The sequence below is a fragment of the Streptopelia decaocto genome, assembly GCF_964273445.1.
Source record: "Streptopelia decaocto genome assembly, chromosome: 5".
In the NCBI taxonomy this organism is placed as follows: Eukaryota; Metazoa; Chordata; class Aves; order Columbiformes; family Columbidae; genus Streptopelia; species Streptopelia decaocto.
The window spans coordinates 53,929,579-53,945,059 of record NC_138659.1 but is presented as its reverse complement, the minus strand read 5'-3'; the positions used below and the strand labels follow the sequence as shown (position 1 = coordinate 53,945,059).

The 15,481-nt window shown below is 40.1% G+C and overlaps 1 protein-coding gene across 3 annotated transcripts in view; it reads left to right on the top strand.

Annotated features, from left to right (window-relative positions):
* Positions 1-14,927, top strand: part of WDFY4 (WDFY family member 4) — a 140,498-nt gene extending 125,571 nt beyond the window's left edge. For all 3 annotated transcript variants that reach the window (XM_082054359.1, XM_082054360.1, XM_082054361.1), the window contains 8 exons: positions 158-305; positions 1,144-1,301; positions 2,927-3,085; positions 7,067-7,246; positions 10,054-10,236; positions 10,816-10,903; positions 12,967-13,078; positions 14,130-14,927. In XM_082054359.1, coding sequence (XP_081910485.1) covers positions 158-305; positions 1,144-1,301; positions 2,927-3,085; positions 7,067-7,246; positions 10,054-10,236; positions 10,816-10,903; positions 12,967-13,078; positions 14,130-14,196 — 1,095 coding nt within the window. In that variant the 3' untranslated portion in view covers positions 14,197-14,927. The remainder of the gene's footprint in view (positions 1-157; positions 306-1,143; positions 1,302-2,926; positions 3,086-7,066; positions 7,247-10,053; positions 10,237-10,815; positions 10,904-12,966; positions 13,079-14,129) is intronic.
* The last annotated feature ends 554 nt before the right edge of the window (positions 14,928-15,481 follow it).

The window sequence follows — 15,481 nt, the reverse complement described above, 5'->3', positions numbered from 1 at the left end:
GTAGTCTGACAAAAATGTAATAAGAGTAAGATTTTATTTCAATTAAGAGCTTCATGTATGACTGTCCTGGAGTCTACGATTAAGGTTTTAAACAGACATCTCTACTGCATGATATGGCAAATAGATTAATTTTTCAGTGATTTTTCCTTTGCTCTAGCTCTTCACTAAACCACATCCATCCAGGAATGCCCAAGGAAAAAGTTCATCAGGAAGAGAGACTGTGCTGTCCCTTCACTCAAGTGGAATTCTTCCTCCTTTTGTGAGCAGCCTGCAAAATCTGAAGCTCTCACCAGTTACAATAAAAGGTGCTGCAGGGGCTATGCTCCATTTTCTGAGCTAATAAGTGCAGAATTATTGGATGGTGTGAATCTGGGTTTTCAAGAGCACCAAAATAGTTACACAGCTTTGTATGAGTTGGTACAATCAAGATCCCTTCTGCCATTTTTTTGTGTACATGTGTATTGTGAGTGGTCATTGAAAACAAATATTCAGAAGAAATCTTGAAACTTCTGTTGTAGAGTTCAGAATTTTTTTTTTCTATAAGACACATAAATCTTTTCTCTCTTCTACATTCTGAATGTTGAAACATAAAGCTTACTGTTCTCATTCTCTCTTTTAATATTCAACAGCAAATACTGTATGTCTTTCTCCATTTCTTGACCTTCAAATATTTTCTTTTTCTTAGTCTGTTCCTTTTCTTACCATGAAGAAGCCTGGAAAAAACTTCAGTTTGTCTACTTTTTCATCCCACAGCAATGTTCTTTACAACACACGTCTTTGTGGGGACAGTGGGCTCCTGTAGCTGGATTACAGAGGCTGTTGGTGATGTAACTGGCATCCTCTGCAGTGCATGGCATAGAGCAGTCTGCCCCTGAAAAGGAGTTCAATGGCACTGCTGTTAAACCCCCTCCTTTGGAGCCTGTCGCCCCCTCTGCACGGACTTTTTTGGTCCGTTGCAGAGGAGTGTTTCCAGTATTCCATCTGGAATCGCAGTTGTAGCATGGATTTCTGTCTGTGGGCCTGGCCACAGCACTGGGTCCAGCTGTGGGACTTGCCAGCCTCACCACACAAGCTGTACAAGGAGGAAAATTCACATAAGTGCTCTGAAAACAACAGAATTAAATATGTTCTTTGTCTTGCCAGACAATCCCAAGGGAGCTATTGGGCACATTGTTTATACTGAGAAAGGTATCCTGGCTGTTGAAAAAAATAAAGTTTTGATTCCTCCTCTTTGGAGCAAAACATTCTGCTGGGGATTTGAGGACCTCACCTGCTGCTTTCGCAACTATGGGTCTGAGAAGGTAAATAAGAAAAAGTCTAAGCATTCCAGAAATTAATTATATGTGTGTTCTTTGGCTGTACACGGCTTTCTCACAGTCAAGCTTCTTGAGGAATCTCAAGTTGGATATCCCAACAGAGTATAAAGTCACTCTATCCTGTTGAAAAATGTGGCATTTCCCCTCTAAATTATCTCAGGTTTTCCTTCCAGTGACTGGGTTGTCTGTCAAAATGAAGGAGAAACCCCATTTCATAGGATATAAGGACAATACAAGGTCTCCTGGACACTAATTAGAAATTTCATTGTGCAGAACTTTTTGCTGGAATTAAGATAAGACCATCTGTCAATTCCCCTCTGGCTCCCAAGCTTAGCCCACTGCACTCATTCAAAATAATAATGTCTTCTATTCTAGAAAGTTAATATTCTTTCTTCTTTACTGTTAAAAATCAATGGTCTATGTCATCACATTGCTTGTTAGGGCACTTGACAGGCTCAGTTTCTTCCTCTACTACGACCACACTGATTTTTGGATGTTTTTGGGACAATTTCATGACATGAAAAGTCATCTGATTTAGCTTGGGTATCAGAATAGCAGAATATGTAATTCAGCAAGATACTGACTTATTTGTGCAAGACACATCACTATGTTTTTATAGACATACCCACGGTCAATGGAAGTGAAAAAGCCATGAGATGTGTTTTAGTGTTTTACTTTCTGTTCCCTGCATGAAATTTTTGAGAGTTTTCTCCATTAACTTCAATTAAAAACAGTGCTTAGCAGTTCATAGTGTTGCTGTAGGTAAAAAATAATTTGTTTTGTCTCTTCAAAAGCCAGGGTGTCACTGAGCCTAGTGACACTGAGTACAGTGAGCTTGATTACACAGTCACTACTAGAAGTAGTTGGGAATCCAGCTTGAGTTCTCTCTGGGTCAACAGAGGACTTGAGCTTAAAAGAAATTTTTGTCCTCATTGTAAGCAGGTAAAAGTTTGTTCTGTCTGTGGTATGGTTTTTGCAGCTCTGCTATCCAGCTCCACCAGAATCATTAGCACTATAGCATTGCCCACATTGTGTGGAAGAGAGCTAATGCAGAATATGAGCAGAAGGATGTTTGTGCTGTGATTGTAGCAATGTGCAATTGTCCTGACCTTGAATTAGTCTGATCTGGCTACTGCTAACAGAGCTGTTGGCACAGAATGCAATTTAGTGCTGTGGCTTTTGGCTTCTCAGTCCAGGTAGGAGGAGGATTGCAGAATCTGGCACTAAATCTGTTAGCAGGGACCATCACAGCCTGAACTTTCTTTTTAATCTGTATTGGATGTTCGCATCCTGTCACTATATGGTGGCAGAATGAGCTTGCCTGAAGTTATGCGAAAGTCTGTGAAAGAAGAGGGATTGGGAGCCAGCTCTCCTAAGACACTGACCTTCATCCAGCTTTCCTGTTTGGCCCCTAGAGGATGGCACAGCTGCATCCAGCCACAGCCTGTGGGTGTACAGCAGCTGTGCTGTAAGCATAGACTGCTTAAGATGAGTTTTTCTTTCCTGAATTTGTCAAAATGGAGCTCTGAAAATTGAATCTGCCATTTGGTTTTAAGAAATGCATGGAATCACCAGATGAGCATTTGACTTAAAGCTGCTTTCTTGTACAGAACGTGACTACATTTGAGTGCATGGCAGACTGGGGAAAGTGCCTCTGCGCTGTGTGTCCTTCAGCAACTACCATAATCACATCTGGAACAAGCTCAGTTGTGTGTGTCTGGGAAATTTCCTTGGTCAAGGACAAAGTGAAACATCTAAACCTGAGGCAGGTCAGTACTGTGGCTCTTTTGCTATAGTAACTTGATGAAAACCAAAAGACTAGTTTCTTTCTCTCATATGAGTGGCAGAAGAAACACCCTTGGTTGAATTAAGAAAGAAGAAAAACAAAACAAAACAATAATCAGCAGTATCATGTTATCATGTGACAGCCTGTTACCAGGTCCGGAGCTGATAATATGCCTTTTACCCACAGCTTCCAGTTATGAACTCTGCTTGGTTGTGGTCTGTGGTGGTTGTTTTTATTTATGGATTTTGTTTTCTTTTTGTTTTGTGTGTGTGTGGTTTTTTTTCCCCCCATTTTGTTAGTATTTCCAAAGTTTATCATGATCAAAGAAACCATGAAGGTAAGGCATCTGTTTTCCTCACTTGAAGTGCAGCCAGCCCCTGGATTATTTTTTAAAACCAGTATCACATGGGAATGCCGGTAGTTCTTTTGGGGCTCCTACAGTGGTGGACAGGATCTTCAAAACACTTGGCAAACTTAGCAGATGGAGTTGAAGGCTCAGCTAGGCAAAGTTCTTGATTATTTTCTCTCAACCTGAATTCAGAATATGAAAGGTTTATCTGTTATTCCATGAGGTAACGATGCATCCAATAAGAATGATATGGTTTGTATCCTCATTGTCCGAAGTCCTTTAGTGGCTGTTGATTTGAAGCTCATGTATAGTCATCAAACAACTGTATAAATGCTATTTCATTTACAAAAGTGAATTCTCATGCAAGATTTATGCAGTTCAGCTATGGTGAGTTCTCAGCTTTACAAGTAAAGCTAGAGTACAGCTCTATCATGTCTGAAAGGCAGAATAGGACCCTTTTTCCCTGAGGAATCTAGAAACAGAAAAAGCTCTACTGCTTTTAGGTGAACTACTAAAGGGTTCACTGGTCAGCAAGGCCTCCAAGTGTTAGAAGCTTCTTTTGTTCATTTGCTCTGGAGGGATATTCAGACAATATTTCAGTGCTTTCCATACCCTGAACCAAAACATGTTTTATTTGTTCTTAAATGATGTGAAAACTTCAATGTCTGTTGGGGTGCCAGAGAAGTATTTAGATCTTAATTTATCCGAAATTCTTGTGTGTTGAAATTGGGGGGGAACTGTGTATAGAGCAGTCTTTCTTCAGAGGTTTATGATGTTCTCTGCTGGAGAAGAAGCCAGAAATATGAGACAAGATCTTCAGTGACGACCTTTTAATACACCTGGTTATTATTCCAGGCCAGGACATGGACATAGAAATAGAAGAAATAGCAGTAGAAAAAAGCATAATCAGTAATCTTCATCAACATCAAAATGATACCAGTCAGGGGTCTGTTTGAGTTTTAGGCAACCAAAGAGGATGTCTTTTATCTCCAATATAATGCCTTTCTCTTTAACAATCTAAAATCAGCTTTGCTGATGTGTTCTACTATGATTAATCTGGTATTATCCAAAGTCCACAAAGTGGCATGAGATCATGCAATGACAAATTCTGTATTTTTTCTTCTTCTTTGCTTGCAGAGGCTTTTTTTTTTTTTTAATGACTGTCTGGCATAAATGTAAATTTGAACTATGGTTCTAAATGTCTTCCTGTGAATTACTTGCTGCTTTCATGTAATTCAATGTTTCATGGTAGTTTCTTTTTCTGCTGAACAAAAAAAAAAAAAGTATCATCTTTCCTGAGAGAGTGAGCTTTGCTTAAGTAAAGCTGATGTACTATAAAGTGGATGCTATTCACTTACCAGCTGTCTCACGGGACTGACACATTCTGGTTTGGAATGTAGTAAAGTACAGAAACTATATTTCAGCAGAAAAAGTCACTTTTCCCTCTCTAGCAGGAGCTACTTCCACAGTTATGTGGAACACTAAAGATTGAGCATAATAGCCTCAGTATTGATCTGTGCTATTTACCAGTTCCTTCAGTGTTCATGAGCAGAGTGACATGTGCAGTCCAGTCCCCAGAATTTCTGGGCCAAATGAAAGTCTAGACTGCAAGAAGCACCCAGGCAAGCTGTGCCGTCTGCCACACAGACCTCTCAGGGAGGTGCTGAGCATAGCTGTGAAGTGTCTGTGTCTATGTCAGCCAGTTAAGTTGGATGGTCAAACTTGGTTAAATTTCTCATGGACTTAAGAATTCCTGCAATGAAGCTGGTCTTCTTTTTTGTCTTTAGATATTTGTGAATTTACTCTGAAGAGAGGTCTCACAGTTCCTTTTGTAAATATGCCACAGGATATTTTCCATTAAGCAAAAACCTGTCAGTCTTTGCAGAACAATGGTAGAAGATGGTAGAGAGCTAAAAGCACGAGACAGTTTTTGCATTAATATGCATCGAGACACTAGTGGATTAAAGCTGAGATTATAACCAGGCTCAGGTCTAGCCTTCTGGTTGACATTCAGCTTATATTTGAAGCACTTCACTGCCAGGTAGGATCTTTTGGGGGTTTAAAAAAAAAGAAAAAAAAAGGTTTTATTAAAACTTGAGCAGGAGCTTAGCTTGGCTTGACTTGGCGGTTTGGATGCTGTCACAGTGGGTACATTTTCTCTCATGCTTTGGAGCAAGAAGGGGCAATTTGGAGCACCTGAAACTGCCTTGTTCCAGCCCTTTTTTGCAGAGGTCTTGTGTAGTTCTCAAGCATAGGCACTGGGTTATGCCCAGTCCTTTGTAAAGAGACAGTTCTATAGCCAGTCCAAAGCTGACCTCTGAAAACCACTGTTGGAGACCTCATTTAATGCCAGTATTTTTAGTCAGCAGTTCTTGTGAATGGTATACATCGCAAGCTGAAATTCATCCTTTGCAGTTGCAGGTCACCTTCAGCAGTACATAGCCTGCTGCAGCTCAGTTTCTTCACAAGTGGATTAATGTTTGAATACTCTTATCCTAGTAACCTTGGCAAGTGGCAGCACGTTAGCCAGCAAGAGTTAAGCCTCATGGTCACACATTGGAAAAGACTACGAGATGTGTTTGCAAAAATCTCCCAGGACCTGTGGCTCTCCTGCTCCATGCTGAACTGAGACAGACCCTGACGATGTGCTAATTATGTCATGTAGAGAAAACCAGCAGGGAATACACATTTATTGTTAAAGCCAACATTAAAACTGGTGGGTCTGATTTTTCACAGTAAGGCAGCTAAAAATGGAGCCCTGAAAGACCTTTTAGGAAAGCTGTGAAGGACTTTTTCTCTGCCCTACAGGCTTTGCTTTCATTTGTGATTACGCAACAGAAATATATACTGCTGTCACACGAGAATGCTGCACTAAACTATACTGTCATCAGTATACTTCTATCCACAATTTCTAGCCGTGCTATTAAATTGCCTAAAGCATAATCTTTTTTTATGAAACTGTTTAAGGCTAAATTAAACTAGGCACTCCTGATGTCTCTAGAACCTATAAAACAAACAAAAAAAAGGACGTTGGTTAATGATGAAAGAGAAAGGAATTAATATATGGCTTTAAAGTAAAACTTATCCCCAAATGCTGATTTTTTTCTTAAGTAAAATTGAAAAAATATTCGTATATGCTCAGAATAAAAAAAAAAAAAGATGACAGAGGAAGGTCATGAAATACAACCTGATAAGTTTTGTTTCATTTGTGTGGGTTTTGTTTGTTTGTTTGTTTGTTTGTTTACTATTGAGAAATAGTAATTTGCAAGCAGAAATTTTACTTCAAACTGTATGGACTGAAGTGAAAAATGGTACTTTGTTGTTGAGCACAAAGCACTGTCAGAGAGTCTGAAATGTATGCCAAGGGCATACACGTTAGCATGCAGCTTGGAGAAAATCATTTAATGTCTTGGAGACTAAACTTTCCTCAACCACAATTTGAAGACAAGGATGTTTCTGTAAGACCCTTTGGGATTTCCCCCTCATACGTTTTTCAGTTGTGCAAGGAATGACTAGGTTGCTTGTTCTTACTTAAGCAAATGATGGTAGGACTGTGGTTCCCTAGTAAATCAGCCACCCTCTGCTGTTGTTTATTGGTTGCTTTTTACCCGCCAGGCTTTGTATGGCCACACTCAGGCAGTGACCTGCCTTGCTGCATCTGTGACCTATAGCATCTTTGTGAGTGGATCTGATGACAGAACCTGCATCATTTGGGACCTGAACCGGCTGACGTACATAAACCAGCTTCCTGCCCATGGGGCAAGCCTCTGTTCTGTTGCCATCAACAATTCAACAGTAAGATCTTCATTTATCATCTTCCTTCTGATGTATCCATGAACATTTCATGATAATTTAATGGGTGCTCTTCCCAACATAAAAACATCCTGAGAGTCTGATACATTGATTTTTTTTTTTCTTTCTACAGAGATCGCTAATAGTGTTCTTAATGATGAGAGGAAAGCACTAAAAGCAACATCTTAGACTGAGTAGCTAAAGTAGAAGCATCTTTGGATGGGTAGACAGCAGGATTAAACAACTTTTAGTTTACAGAGCATGAAGTATTACCCTAGTAGCTCCTGGATTTGGCTCACCCATAACCTTATTGCCTCCATTATTTCATTAATTTCTCCTGACATTCATACAGCAGAGCCATGTCAGCTGAGACGTGTTAGGTCTTGGTCTGCTGCCTCAGCTGACAACTTCCTTACACCTTCACAGTACAGTGTTGGCTTTTTGCTTTCCCCTTTACTTTCAGGTGTGGGAGGTTGATAGGAAAATACTCTGGACTGGATTTTACTGTAAACACTCTGGATGAGGTTTTTTTCCAACTTCTGTCATCCAAAAATGTTTTGTACATTTGTGTTTTCTGTCTCTTTTAACATATTTGAGTAGAATTACACTGCTCAGACAACTCAAGGTTGGATCCAGTACCAGAGCTTGTAACAAGAGAGGCAAAAATGAGTTCATAGCAGTAAGAAACCAAGCAGACATTCTCTACTTAGTCTGCGCAAAATTAATAATTTTGTATTAGAACTTTATTAACTACACAGTGAGATGGTTAGTAATTGAACATGGGAATTAAGCAATCCTGCAACAGTGATCCTGGTTAGTATCAAATGACCAGTGGTTTCAGCAGGCCAGTAGTTCAGGATGCCCTGGTGGTCCTGCACAAAGCCGGCTGAAGCAGTGCCAAGCGTTCAGAAATGAGTGGGTGGGCTGGCATAGACCTGGGGATGCAGGCCCCAAGAGGATGGAGCCCTGTCCTTTCTAGGTAACAGCCCACCATTTACAGTAGCTTTTTTAGTTGGTAGCTCCTCTTCTGGGGGCGACCAATAACAAGATGGTCTATGCCAGGGTCTGGTGATCAATCCAAGACCAGTTCTCTAGCTTGTTGGAGTGCAATGGTTAAACTGATTGGACAATAGTCTGCAGAAACATTCCTTTAAAAGACCAAAAACTTTAGGAAAGTGTGACTGAAACTTCAAGACAAAAAGTATGAAGGATTATAGACATTGTGGATGAAAAATTATTCTTGACTGTAGCAGAATAGGATGTTGAATTCTGAAACATGTTTTTATTAAATTTTCTCTATATATTTATATATTATAACATGAAGATAGAAACAAAATGTTTCCATTGCACTAAAATAAATATTTTTATATTGACACAAAATTACACGTTTGGTAACAAGGTTTTTTCCTGGAAAATTCAGAATATTTTGAAGGAAACAAATTTCTGAACCACATACTTTTCTGTGAAATAAGAACCCTATACAGCTCTTTGTTATGTGAATATTAGTTTTTATATTTGCTTGAACATCTAGAAGCTCCATTTGTAGATTCAGACCTCATGGTGTTTGTATCATGCAGACACAAAATTAAAAGGCTGTCCCAAAAAGTTTATAAGCTAAGGAGAACTGTAAAAGCTTGCTGTAACTAATTATTTCAGTTAGTTTTAAATTCCTGGTCCAGACCCGAAAAACTCTTTAGATCATTACCAAATGCCTGGACATTATGTACTCTCATGCAGATAAGGTAGTTGACATTTAATCTCTTTAATTATTGCCAACACTGTTTTGAATGTGCTATCCTTGTTTTATCTTCAATATTCTGCCCTGCCGTGTGAAGAGCTCTAGCCCCAAATCAGGCACGGGTGAGGTATAGTGTTAGTTGATTTAAAACAGATGCATGCTGCTGATTTAAGGGCACACTGGCCTCTACCAGAATTGGATGACTTTGCTGATGGTACTCCATTTAACTGGTTCTTAGCATGCATCAGGGGTGGAAAGGTTAGGTTGAATTTGAATTATTAACTTGCTCAAAATGCACTTTTGATAAGATAATTTAAAATTGCAGCATTGGCTCTTGGTTCTATGTGTTTCTTGACCCAAAGGGGTTATCTGTGTATTTGCTCCTTACATGCAGTCTGCGGTAAGATTGTGCACCTGAAGGGAAGGGAGGGCAGAGATTCAGTTGCAAAGGGTGTTCCCTGCATCAGAAGTGCAGCTCACTGATTGCTGAGCTGGTCATTGGCCAAATGCAAAACACAGTCTAAAAATGCGATGACATTAAGCTCCCTGTGAGGGGCAGAGGAGGATTGTGAAATCACCAAAGGCTTCGCAGCAAAGGAGGTGAATGCCGTGTCCTTAATTAAGAGAATGCTTATTTGTAACACTTGAGTGCTAGTCCTGGCCCAGAACCTGTGCTAGGCATTGCCTGTGCACAGACCCTGTCCCTGACAGTAGCTAGATCAGTTTGTCAATCTGCTTTTTTACTAAAAACCTGCATTTTCTGGAAAATAGGAAAGGAACATTTTTAAAATGTTTTCATTTTAAAAAATGAAAACAAACAAACACACACTTTGTTCCTGCATTATCTGACTAAATGCAAGACAGTTGTTTTCGGATTCTACAGTGTAAAATGTCAGAACTTTTCATGAGAATAAAGTATCATTTTTTCACTGTCTCTGGTTTAAATCATCTGCCCGGAAGCAAAACAAAGGTCAGAATTAAAGTCAGAGAAACTCTGTAATTTATAATCAGCACTTAGGAGTTGTGAGGATGAGTGTAGGATTTTGAAACGTTGCCTCTTGCTTTGTTACAGAGTGATATTATCTCTTGTGCTGGCTCTTACCTGTATCTGTGGACAGTTAATGGTCAGCTTCTTGCAACCGTTAACACCTCCTGCAGCCCCGAAAGCCGTATTGTTTGCTGCTGCTTTGCCGAAGTGCTGGACTGGGACACACGCAGCATCATCATCACAGGAAGCACAGATGGAGTGGTGAGGGTAGGTGGATGGGAGGGGAGAGGGAATCCTCATTCATTGTAGACCAGAGGCAGAATTTGGCATCCTAAATTGATGGACAGAGCTACTAAAAGCCCATGTCAGAAGCTGAAAATCAGAGTAAAATATCCATTTCCTGTCAACTTTTATCCTCCTGAATGGAAGAATTTTTGCCATTCAGGAAGAGTTTTGAGAATGTGTGGTCTGAAAGTAAAAATTATACTGCCCATCAGAAATATGTCTTGGTCTGGTTTCTGTGAGTTGGTTCATAGCCATTTCTTAAGTAATAGTTTATCAGGAGCAGGAATTCACTGCTGGTTCCACCTCCAGTCTGGCGGCTTCCTGGGTTACTGGGACTCTTGTTAGTGTGTCAGCCCAGAAACCCCACCAGCTCTGTGCATACGTTTCTTCAGTGTGATGCCCTGCAGCACAGTGGCAGAGGGAGAGAGGACACTGTAAACCCCTGCTCTGATGATAGAAGTCCAGTTTCCACCCCTTCCTTGGAAGCAGATAGCCACAGCTCTCTCTTGCTCCATTGTTATAATCCATGCTTTTTCCATTTTTGCCTCCTTGCTGACACAGCTGTGGAAAACTGAATACACCAATACCCCAGACCAAGCTGCTGGACTGAGGCTGCAGAGAGGCATGATGGAAGAGTCAGGCAACATGGGTATGGCCACAGGGTGGGCTGTAAACTGTGTTGTGACTGTGTGCTGCAGAGGTAGTTTGGTTGTGAGGTAGAAAATGGTGTGTGAGCACAGTGGTGTGCGAGTAACTGGTGCAGTGTTACTGTAACGAGCAGCAGAAGTAGTGGGTAGCCACCGCCCTGCCTTTGAGACAGAAAGCACCCCTGAGCCATCAGTCTTATGAGCACATCCTGCCTGGATAAAGCTGAAGTGTCTTCATAGGGTCTGTCATGGGTTCTGCCAAGCGTGACAGACCACCTTTCTGCATAAACATGTGAAACTAATGAACTATCATGGCTCCAGAAAGCCCATTCCCTTGGTACCTCTGCTGATGGCCTGTACTTAGTATCCTGGCTGAAGCTGACACTCTGGAGTTCTTGCAGAGCTGAGGTCAATAAGACGATGGCGCTACAGTGCTGCCTGATATTTAAACCAGCACAAGTTCACTTCTTTCTTCTGAAAAATACAGGAGCTGAAACTTGCCAGGGAGCTTTAAAGGCACATCCTAAATAGTACAGCTTCTCTTTACAGCAGATTTTATAAGAGAAAGGAATTGTGGTGTTAGTATGTATAATTTACACAACTTATTTTCTGTGATCCCCATTACAGACATTCTCTATTACTTCAAATTTAGACATGCAATTTGCATAAATATAATGCTATAGATGTAACATCTGCATTAAAAAAATTATACAGTAACTGGGCATTACCCCTGAGATCATCAGAAGTGCTGTTCATGTAACTTGGTATCTACGTTATTTAGATTGCGATGTGAAAATATTGATACATACAGAGGCATATTGGAAATGCCAAACAAACCAGATGCCCATCCTACCTTTTGTGACACCTCAGAGTAGCTAGAGCCAGATGCATCTAGAGAAGGTACAAGAATACCAGTGATACCAGACATTAAATAGTCTGTCTGTGGTAGCTGCATATTTGGTTTCATTGTGGTCTCTAATCAGATTGCCATAAATCAAAGCAAAAGATTAAACATTCCTTCCAAAATCCTCGTAGTATTATGTAGTCATTTTGCAGATTCTTTTTATGTCTAAAAACATCCAATTTGTTCTAAGAATTTCCTGAGTTCCTGTCTGTAACTTGCTGTGGCAGACATTTCCATGTCCTGTTTACTTGGGTACAATTGCATAGAATGTCTAGGAGCAAACTGAGATTTTTGATATTTTTAGAATTTATATCTTCAACAGTTCTCCAAACTAGGACTTAAAAGCTGCCCACAGGAACACAGCAAAATACTCCTGTTTGTGCCCTTTTCAGAGAAGATCATAAAAGAAGACAAGTGTTTACCAGGCATCTTGTGATGTGTAGACACACGCACCTGTTCACACAAAAGCATAAGGACACATGTTCTCAGATGCATACAACAACACTGCTCTTTATTCAAGAGTTGAGAGGTGTAATCAAAGCAGTGATATGCTCCCTTAAACTATTCAGATGACTTCAGAATTATTTAAATGGCCAAATATTCCCAGATCTCATTCTACACATTAAAGAAAGTAAAATTAATACAAAACACAGTCATTAAAAAGACCAAAGTAGCTATGATTGAGTTATATTGTTAAGTGTGTGTGTATGTATGTGTGTGTATGTGAAATGTTCTCAGCATTTAATTATTGGTTCTCCTATGAGCAGATTTAGATAAGTTGATAATACCAGGACTTTATGTAATTTCTTTTTACTAGGCAATTATGGGCTGTATTATATCCTGGCAGCAAGGTATTGTGGGGCATCTTATTAAGCATAGAGCCAGTGAAAACTGATGAACAATTTTGCTGAACTAGGCTTGCAATTTAGAAAGCAATAATACACAAATCCAATTTAGCACACAATTGATACAGCCGCACGTCAGCACATGTAACTATCATAGCCACAAATTAAATTGGGATGGGCCTATTTTGCAACAGCACAGGCTGAGATTAAATATATTTGTTCTCAACTTAACAACTTGCTGACCGTAAATAATAACAATCCCATCCATGCTGCCCCCAGATACTTTCTAAATATTTATTTTTAAACCACACAACAGGTAACAAGCACGGAAAACATCTTGTTCTTTGTCGGGAACTGAATCCCAGCCTTGCCTTGACTGGAAAACCAAGCAAGACCAGCCCAGCAGTGACAGCACTGGCTGTATCCAGGTACTGTCCTTCCCTTTGCACTACAGCTGGTGTCCAACAGAGTGCGTGGTGCCAGCTTGGAGCTCCACCGCTCTGCTCTACATCAGCAGGTTTATGTTTCACTTTATTTAATTCTGGAGTTTGTGTTACTGCTGGCTTTTTGTCTTTTATGGTGCTGTCATTGTGGGTTTTTTTCTAAAATGTCAGTCAAATCACGCCATCTTAGCCAAGCAGTCACTCTGGGAGATTTATCTGGTTAAATTTATTAAGTGAAAGATGTTAGGATAGTCAGTGGTCAGAAAGGAGACAACCCAGGAGAAATAGCAGCTTTCGGCCAGAATAGTAGTAGAGATCAGTAGCTGCCACACTGTCTCTGCACCATAGAAAAAAACACTATCCTAGGAGTTGCTAGAGATGCCATCTCTTTAAAATGTAAACAGGAAGTTTTTGGACAAAGGACAACTTTATTAAACTTCACTCAGTTCGCACAGCCGGCAGTATTTTAGTTTACTCAATGCCCCCCTGCAGTTTCATCTGGCTGTAATACTTGTTGATATCTCCTACCTCAGGATGTTACAATGTACTGTAAAACAGTTGTTGTCTTCCTCTTCAAAAGTGATAGTTGCTAAAATGATTCCTATGTTCTACATGCTCAGATTTAGAGCACTTAGTAACTGTGATGTTTATATGTTTTGAAAGTGGGAAAGTTTGGGGAGAGGGTTGGTTTAATTGGTTGTTGGTGGCACTACATGCAGCAGAGACTTCAGTGGCTGAAGCCGTGATGTTATATGCTAACAAGTCTGGCCAGCAAATTATTTAACATTCATAGAGTCTCAGAGAAAGGTAAGAGCTTCTGACCTGGCCAGATTGTCCACAGCTAACCCACTGAACTCCAGGAAAGTTTGGATCCAATTCTGAATTCACTCTTTGAAGTACAAATCTTTGTCTACTCTATATCATTTTTCTTCACATTTAACATTAAAGATAACCTACTCCCCTGAATGTTGCATCCTCACATGTCCTATTTGTGTCTTGTTCGTAAACATTTTTCTCTTTTTATTTCTTTCTCAAGAAATTCCTCTAAGCTCCTAGTTGGTGATGACTGGGGAAGAATCTGCTGCTGGTCTATGGATGGGTAGGACGAAGGAGCCAAGAACTCTTGTTTTTTTAGCCTTTTGCATGGAGAGAAAATTACCCTTCAGTGTGTTAAAGAATCAGAGAAATTTGAAGCCTATGGTTGGGCACTGAATCTCAAAAGAGTTCTTGGACTGATCCTGCAGTGAAATCTGATTGAAACTAGAGAATGGACTCCAAAGTTGTGAAAGAGACACTGACAAACCTATGCACATATACAATGAGTTTTTGCTGTATTTGTCCTGGGAAAACTTTTGTATTTTAAAAGTTATTTTAGATACTGAATTCAACAAAATACTTTGTATTTCACAAATAATACCTAGCAAATAAAAATGTCTTGCTTATGACAAAGAGCAATGTAGCTTAATAAAAGTAACATATTCTAATTTTAATATCTTATGATCAGAAAATACTGAGGCTTCGAACAGGTGTTAAGTGAGTTTGTTGCAGTAACTTTGTCCTTATTAACATACAAATTTGTTAATCTCTCTTTTTAGTCTTCCTCCTTCCCTGAATCTGTATGAAAATGTATGCATGCCTTATAAAAAGCTATTTTGCTTGCCAAAGTGAAGGTAGGAATTCTGAGGTTGACAGCGACGCATTTATCCAGCCCCATTGTGAACATGTGTTATGGTGCAATCTTTAGTTTCCTAATCTCTGACTAGTTTTGGGGCTTTTTTTCGTAGTGAGCCAAGGCAGGCAAAAATACATGGAATGCGTGAGGATGAAGATTTGACACAGCTGGTCAACATATTCCTTTATTCTTTTCCTTCACTGCCATCTTTCCTAGCCTTGTCACTATGTTCTCTGGAATATCAGTGTATGAGACATACTTCCGGATTTACCTTCACAATCACCGTGCATGGTAGAAGCAGGTATTTGTAGAACAGGAAGGCTGAGGCCCTGGTGTGATAAATTTAAGTGCCGTTTGTGTCTCTAGTGGGGGTGGAGAAAGTGTGAAAAATCAAACTCATTAACATGTTATGAGAATTTGAAGGAGCTAAACTGATAACTCCTCTCTCCAACTTAACTTGCTGTCTACTCTGCCCCTCCTTGACCTGAGTATCATATCTTACACACAGAAGGATTGAGTAGCCACTTAGGCAGAGTAGGTTCCTGAACACCACAGACTGGGTAAGGGCAGAGCCAGGAAGAACATGAAGGACATTACAGCTGTGAAGGCCCTTATATTCATACCACTAAACACAGCCCTGAACAGGCAGAGCCAGGAGAGTTCTCTGATTTCCACTGTGATGGGACTGGTTAGCACTGCAGGAGTGAAGCCCTGTG